Source organism: Pelmatolapia mariae, linkage group LG3_W (genome assembly GCF_036321145.2).
Source record: "Pelmatolapia mariae isolate MD_Pm_ZW linkage group LG3_W, Pm_UMD_F_2, whole genome shotgun sequence".
NCBI classification, from domain to species: domain Eukaryota; kingdom Metazoa; phylum Chordata; class Actinopteri; order Cichliformes; family Cichlidae; genus Pelmatolapia; species Pelmatolapia mariae.
Window position 1 is genome coordinate 54,709,944 of NC_086229.1, and position 8,429 is coordinate 54,718,372.

Sequence of the window (8,429 nt, forward strand, 5' to 3'; positions counted from 1 at the left end):
ATAGATAGATAGATAGATAGATAGATAGATAGATAGATAGATAGATAGATAGATATGTATATAGTTTAGAGTCATAAACATATTTAAGAAAATCAGATTAGAATACAGGACTTTGTTGGGACATTGTGCTGAGAGATTTGTAAACTACTTTCACAGCTGGGTGAAGTTGATGGAAAGTTACATTTTAATAATAACTTAAATGCATGCATACCCTTGTGCAAAAACATCACCAAACAAAAATGATATCATTTGGGATTATAGATGATAGATGACACAAACATTTTTACATGAGCCACTGAAACGGAGCTCACTGTCCAAGTTTAGCAAATGTAAAGTTTCAATTACAGAAATACAAAGATATCCTTTTGCATATTTTATGCAAAAACCTGGAAATATTTTTAATTAAAGAACAAAAAGATTAATGTATGAACAGCATGAATACATAATGCTACATACAATAATTCAATAACAATTAAAAAAAAGAAGAGAGTGAGCTAACTTGATTTAGGTTCTTGGAAAAGATATCCTATATCCATGCTAATTTTAGCACAGAACAGTTTGTTTTTTCCCCCAAATCATGGTAAAGCATCATGGTCTGTGTGATTTTGCGAATGGTAATGCAAAAAATAAAAGAAAATCCAAAGACCTGTACCTCTTACATGCTTTCCTTAGTGATTAATAAAGTATTCTGATTCTGATTCTGTAGGACTAGCTTAGTTTTCTGGAAACACACCACCGGGCTGGCTCAGTTCTTTTAAATTCCAATTTTCTACTACTTCTTTGAATTATTATCTAGAGGTACCACTGCAGACACTGCAGCTGATTGTCAAGCTCCTACTCCACGCTTCAGTCACTGGTGTTAAATTTCAGCTCCCAGTTATTTCTCAATTAAAGAGTTTCAATCATTTGAACCAGATGAGCATTACCCTGTCTAGTACAATTGACGTTTCCTTTTGTTTTCATTTCTTAATAAACTTTTCTGTTCATCTCCTTCAGGTAAATTTCTCAGGAGGTTGTGATGCTTATTAAATTCTGCTAAATGTGGAAGTACTGAGGAGTGTCTACGCTGAGGAAGGCGGGTGTTTCGATGGGGCGAGACACTGGAGTTGATCATCTGGTGGCTACTGAGAGCAGAAGAAGGGTTGTATGTTGGTGAATGTAGTTGTAAAATATCTGGACTGCTGAACATACGGTGGTTTCTTTGAGATATGTGACCAGGTCCTGGAAAGCTGTCTTGTCTTTTGATAACAAATTTTGAACCCCTGCTTTTGGGTAAGTTGCCAGATTTTGTAGTGTAAATGCTGGTTGAAGCTGAAGATGGGCTTGGATTGTACACACTGGTGACGTTGTTAATGTCAGGGCTATGATTTAAGAATAATTGTGAGGGTTTTGGAACATCTCCAGTGGTTGTGGAATAGCGTCGAACAATTGTTGCCCTGTCGTAGTGAGTAACTTTGTTGTTCTGTATTTTTATGGTCTCATCGTCCATAAGAAACTCATTCATCTGCCCAGTGTAGCCATTTACCAAGTTGTCAGTTGTCAGTAGGAAGTCGCTTTCACATGTTATACTTCGATCCGATGACTTCCTAGTCACTGGCTGCTTTACAATAGCTGTAAAATTTAAAAACAAATCAGCTGAATAATATGGTTGTAGAAAGAAACCAAAATGTATAGACAGCTAGAAAATTACCCTACTTTTCACTTTATTTATGACTTCAGAAAACACTTTCCCGATCACTGTTTTGGGAAAGGAATTCCCAGGACTTATTTGTCCAGTACGTCAAACAGACAAACAGATTGGAATGAGATCTGGGGAATTTGAAGGCCAAGTCAACACCTCAAATTCATTGTTGGGCTCCTCAAACAATTCATGAACTATTTTTGCATTGTGGTAGGGGTGCATTATCAATAATATCTCTCAGCTGCTCAGTATATATATATATCTATCTATATCTATATATATATATAAATATGTCTATATCTATATCTATATATATATATATATATATATATATATATATATATATATATATATATATATATATAGATATGTATGCATGCCTTGCCTTTTTTGTGCCTTTTGTAGCACTGTTTTTGTTTTTTAGTTGAGAACTGTTACTTACCAAAATTGCCACATGTCTTAAACAAAAGAGTAATCAGTCCAGCTGCAGCTAAGAAAAACACAGCTGTTCCTCCAATTGTGATGGCAACCATTTGAAGATCAGATTTCATACAGCCAGCTAAAATGACATAACGTTGTGCGGATTTATAAATAACTTGGAATATGTGGAATATTTTGAAAATATAAAATACCCTAAAACATAAACCTCACATGGATGGAAAATGCATATAAAATGTGATTTTAGGTGTTAGCATGTACACATGTGACAGTGAAGTTCCTGCACACCTGGTATGACTATCGTTGTTTCACTTGTCTGGTTAAACTCTGGTTGATGAACTCTGCAGGTGACACTAAATGACATCATTAGTGTGATATTAGTGAAAGGCTCATTTTACAGTCAGGTGGTTAGTGAAAACATTATCTGTAGTATTGTGCAAAAGTCTTAAGCCAGCCTTCATTTATATGGAAAAAAAGTGTCCTCATGGACCATGACCTTTTCATTATGTGAACTGTCCTGTAAAGGAATGATTTTTTTAAGCTATGTTTTACCATCTTCCTGGCAGAATAGAAAGAGAGAGGTTCAAATGTTTTGCAGAGCACTGTAAAACATTTAATGCCAAGATGAATATTTTGTTTCCTCATTTCTAAACCACTTTATAAATGTTTTAGAAAGTATAAGTATATATTTATAACCTGCTGGTAGCTCTTTGCAGAGTGGCTCTTTGTGTCACAGTGAAACATCCACGTGCATCTTGTTCTCTTTTTGGATTTTCCTCAGAGATCTTTTTTCCTTTGTCATCCAGAAATGTTATCTGAGGCTCTGGCAGCCAGCAGTTTGCTTCACAATGCAGAGTTATGTCACCGCCCTCCACTGAAATCACCGAAAGCTTTGGCTCCGAAACAGCCACTGTAAAAAAAAAACAAAAACAGATTTATATATCTGCCACACATGTATCCTAATTTCTTACTTGTTCTGCTCTTGTTTTTATACTAATATATATGATGTCTAATCCTAAATCTTTTTATATTACTCTTGCCTTCTGAAGAAGAATAAAAGGCACTCTAAATGACACACAATACAAACTGCTGTTAAACAATTCAATTTAATTATTTATATGGTGACAAATCACAGTAACAGTTGTCTTAAAGTTATTATTGTTGAAAGGGTCTTTAACCCTACAATTTTTTTAAGAAGCTGTGCTTTTCATTAAGTAAACTACTTTTTTTTCAAAAGCTACGTGGAGTCAAGTCAAAGTAGATGACTGTGGTATAGCTGGTTATATGCCCATCTTTAAGAGAAAACACTAAATAAGGCTGGTGCTGTTTAAAGGTCAGCATGCACCTTTTAATTTAAGATTCAAGTAAAAAAAAACACTTGGATGTTTCATAATACTTGAGACAAAAGTGTAACTTTTTGTACACCAAGACCAAAAGTAGAAGTATTATCATGGTTTGTGGTTGTGTTGACATTTTTTAGTCATTAAGGAAACACTTCATTCAACACTGACAAAGATTAAACAAGGTGGGGAAATACTGGACATGTTTTTGCAGACCAATTCACTGGTGGGAAATTGTCATGAGGTTAATAACAAACCAGTTCTCTCTGTGATGCAACACCTGACCTTAATAGTCAGATCTGTATATCTATACTTTGAACTCAGAGGCTTGCAGTCTATGACTAAACATGTACTCGGATAAATAAGAGGGCAGTAAAGGAGAAAAAGATTTATAGATAAAGTGATACCAATGAACCATCCTGCATAAGGCCAATGAGGACCAGTCAACCAGCGAATGTCAAGCACAGTGGTGTGCTAAAGGTCTACAGCCAGTTATAAATCTTAACGCCCCATGATAGACAGAATCCAACAGATGAAGAGAGTGAGCAGAAGCATTAATGTAAATTATACCAATGTAATCCAGGAAGGGTAAAAAAGTGGTATTAACAAGCCTTTTCCTTGCAATGAAAGACAAACATGATCACTTCATGAAAAAGAGTCCCAACTTCAATCAAGTCAATAGGACGTGATTGAACCTGGTCCTGCTTAAGAACGAGTCCTCTGAATGATGATGATGTGAATAGCTTATCCTGGTAAAAATATATTGGATAAAACAGCTCTTAACACCAAACTCATGGCAAGCAAAATGTTATATAAAATAAAAAAGGATTATAATATCTACATTATGTTACCATGGAAACCGACAAGGTTGGTTGTCTTATTGTAAGCCTAATTGAACAGTTTTGGTTTCTAAACCCTAACCCAGCATCAACTAAAAATGTAGTACACGTAAGTTATTAAAAAAAAGGTATTTTGTAGCCTTACACATCCTCTATTATAATACTTGGTGCATAGCTTTACTTCATAATTAAAACCTATGCTGCTAAGAGCTCTGACTCTAATATATATAATAACTTTAGCTAAACTAGGCAAGGATTCAGCTGGTGGAGCACATTCAGACAGTTCACAGCCGAATTACCAATGTGGAAATGAACATGAGTGGACATACCCACAACCAGCTCCACTGTTGTAACCTTCCTGATGGCATTTTTCGGCAATATAAGGCATTGGTACTTTCCAGTATCAGAAACCTGCACATTGGAGATTCGTAATGAGATGTTTCCATCTTTGAGCTCTTTCATGATCAGGCTTGTCCTGTACTCGAAGGCTGGATTCTTCATCTCGTAGGTCTCACAACCATCCCGGTACAAGAAGACAACATTTGGCTTCAAGCCTTCCTTGGACCACTCAACAGTCGGAAAGTCTTTGTTGTCAGAGATATTAAAACTGCACGGTAGAATAACATCTCCACCAGCAAAGGCAAGAATCTTCACTGGTGGATCATGAGCAGGGGACCCATCTAGAAAAAACCATAAGAGGAATAACTGACCATATTTTAAATAATAAAGCTGTGTGCAATGTGTGTAAAACTTTACTACACACAAACACACACACACACACACACACACACACACACACACACACACACACACACACACACACACACGTGTACATATATATATATATATATATATATATATATATATAGACTGGCAAAGCTATTTCCATATTTCCATAGCACTTGAAACCCCACAATAAGCTACATTTCTAATGATCTTTTCACCTGCATAACATTGCAGCTGTACTTTCCTCTGACACAAGTACTACCGAAGCTTATTCACTCGAGTATTTCCTCATCCAATTAATCATGAACTTTTGAATGCACTGCATTTCTGATGTCATTCATTTAAAATGCATAGTATTTGGTTAATGATACAACTATTGGCATGAGTCCGTCTGTTGAAGTTTGCACAGTTTTCATGGTTGGTTCAGCGTGATCAAGATATTGGCCAGTGATGAAAACACAGGTTGAATTAGACGTGCACATCAGTGAACAACACTTTTCCACTGCTTGACAGAAGAGGAAAGGAATAGTTCATGAGGTAAGCTGGGGAAGACCCCAAACCTGTAAGATATATAGTTTGTAAATACAGACATACAAACATACTCTATATCCCACACTTTGTTAGGACTCAGAAAACTGTAAGATTTAAGTAAGATAAACATATCATCTCATGTCAATAACACAAATACACCCTCACTAACCTGTTCAACTGCATGTTAATGCAAATATCTATTCACATGAATCACATGGCGACAACTTAGTACAGACTACATCTGTCTTGATGTTTCTTGACGTTTTTCTTAAGTCACGTTTCCATTTGAATAACTGTAATTTAAATTTGACATGCAACGTTAAGTTAAAGCAACCCGGCTCTCTTTCTTACCTATATAAGCCGACAACAGACCGGCAATAACGAAAAGACGACGATACATCACCATCACACACTTGTTAATGAAACAATTTAAATGATTCTGAAGTAACCATCCTCTCCTCAGATAAACGCGACCCTCTAGGACCAGCCATGCGAAAACAGTCACACTGAATGAGAAATGAATTGACAATTTCAGACTTTGGACCTGGGCTTGGGTGTGTGCTATGAATTGTACGTTAAAGATTGCTGCACTTTTATTATTCACTTGCTTACACATGACACGCCAACGCCAGCTCTATCTTAATTGTAAAATAAAAAAACCGCAACAAAAAAAACTGCTAACTTAAACTCCAAGACCTTTAAAGGATGGCTGGAGGTGCACAATATTGTTTTTGCAAGCCAGGTGGGCGTGTCCCAGTAGCTCTGACATCGCGTGAAAGTGATGTATCGGCTATTCAGGTTTAACAGCAGGTGGGTGAGGCTTCCGCTCTTCCAGTCAGAGCTGTGTTTCCTGAGATGACCTTATTAAAAATACACACACACACAGACACACACTTTGAATATTTGACCATGTTTAATGTCGCAGGTTCACAAAAACATTAACGTGAAATACTCCCAAAATGAATTATTAATATTTACTTCTTCAAAAATATATATAGAAGTCTCCATTCATTTCCAGACAGGATCAGTCACATATTCTACTAATATCTCAGCTTTAACTTGAGGCCTATAAAACCAAAAGTGCAAATAAATGCACTGCAAATCGTCACACTCTGTTTTAGAAACATTGCAATCAATTCACCTGCGAGCGTGTTATAATATTTTGTTATATATGAAATTAATTAAAATATATACACTCATCTTTCATTCCATTAGCACTTTATCATCGGCTGGTTATGCAAGCAGGACCATTCATCATTCATTTGGCATCCAGATGTCAGAATGAATGAACCTTCAGTCTCTCTCCACACTCTTTATTCTACAAAGGAGCATTAAGGCCACTTGCCAGGTTAAAAAAAAAAGATCCTACTATAGTATAGCATAATTAAACATGCTGATTTATGAATGAGCCTGCAGTGTGTTTTTACATTTTTTTCACTCATGTATAAATTTCATCTGCAATCTTGTCATTGAACTCGTCCTGATATCTCACTAACATAAAAAAATGCCCACTAGTTAAAAGACCTCAGCTACAAAATCATGACTCGTGTTGAATATGTCTTGATGCATGCTAAGTCATCCAGGTGGGTAAATCCTAAAAGGTTGATTCTGTTCATCTGGATGTAGCATAATGATTACGAAACTGACCTCCCTGCCCATTGTTCATTCAGTGGGCTGGTTTCAGTTATTGTGCAAATGTACTGTTTATAAGATTGGGGGAACCTGGGATGAGTGACGAAACATTTCTCCCACTGAAAACGCTACGTCCAAATGAACAGAATAAACATTTGGGAGTTAAATAGGAATGAACATGATGCTAACGGGGTAATAATGTGACAGCAATGTTTGTGTGGTAAGACACTGCAGCTACTGATTTTATGTTGAGCTTGACTACTAAGCTACTGATACAAATAGAGAATCGTCAATTAATGATGTTTATTTACAGAAAGGATAGTGTCTAATACCTGGAGAGAATACACATTTACCATAACTATGGTAGTACTAGACTAAGCTTTCACTGACTGAACAGTGTTAAAAAAAATTTCTGTCACTGATCTTTAAAAGACTTTTTATGTCACCCCAACTACACTGCAAAATGAGAATTTCCATCATTTATTCAAACAGGTTAGTATGTTAACAGACATCCCATCAAAGGTGATGTGACTGCTAACTGAAAAATCTGTATCTGAATAAAAATTATCTTAAAACATAGTGATTCTTTTTTTCTACATGTGATTAAACATAATTAGACAATCCAGCAATAATTATCCACAATAATACTTCAATAGAAAAACTTAACACGATTTATTCAGATACTGAACTATATTAAGCTATTTGGTAATTAGACTCCAACGACCCATCATAGCAGAAATAATCCCAGTGGTGATAGGATTTAGGACAGGACCCCCCAGACTCTAGGTACTGATGGGGGTGAAGATGGAGATGGCAGCTTGGATGGGTCCGGGTTAAGACAGAGATGTGGAGGAGGCTTGTTGCACGAATTGGAGAATAAAAGACAGAATGACAGAAGAGCAGTAGAGCCTGGCTGGCTCGGAGAAGGCAGGCAAGAACTTCATTAGATTAATGACATCAGTCACGAGTTTGACAGAGTCATTTACAGTGGAATGTTTCAGTTCCGCCACAAGAGGGTGCTCTTCTTCTTTATTCTGTCTTAAGGTAATCATTTAAATGTTCCTCAGTTTCACATAAAAAAACAAACAAACAATTGATTTAAGATGAGGAAAATGAGATGAATTTTAAATATGTTATTCTTTTTACCTTTCAAATTACTCTTATCTATAAAGATTCAGTAGAACTTAAAAATCATCTCAACTGACAGGTATGTCAAAATATATAGACTAGAAAATCCAACAA

The 8,429-nt window shown here is 36.0% G+C and overlaps 1 protein-coding gene across 1 annotated transcript; it reads right to left on the reverse strand.

Annotated features, from left to right (window-relative positions):
* Window positions 1-931: 931 nt before the first annotated feature.
* Window positions 932-5,955, reverse strand: LOC134623770 (butyrophilin subfamily 2 member A2-like). Its single transcript, XM_063468791.1, has 7 exons — window positions 5,907-5,955; window positions 4,628-4,978; window positions 2,816-3,029; window positions 2,408-2,472; window positions 2,124-2,240; window positions 1,404-1,611; window positions 932-1,226 (listed from the first exon to the last, which is right to left on the reverse strand). Exons 1-7 carry the CDS (start codon window positions 5,953-5,955, stop codon window positions 932-934), a joined length of 1,299 nt encoding a protein of 432 aa, XP_063324861.1.
* Window positions 5,956-8,429: the final 2,474 nt, after the last annotated feature.

Excerpts from the sequence above, each read along its gene's own strand:
- LOC134623770 (XM_063468791.1), bottom strand. The coding sequence starts at position 5,955 with ATGTATCGTCGTCTTTTCGTTATTGCCGGTCTGTTGTCGGCTTATATA. Across the intron at positions 1,612-2,123 it reads TAAGACATGTGGCAATTTTG|CTATTGTAAAGCAGCCAGTG; the intron begins GTAAGTAACAGT and ends TAAATTTTACAG. Across the intron at positions 1,227-1,403 it reads CGACGCTATTCCACAACCAC|TCCAGGACCTGGTCACATAT; the intron begins TGGAGATGTTCC and ends ACAAGACAGCTT.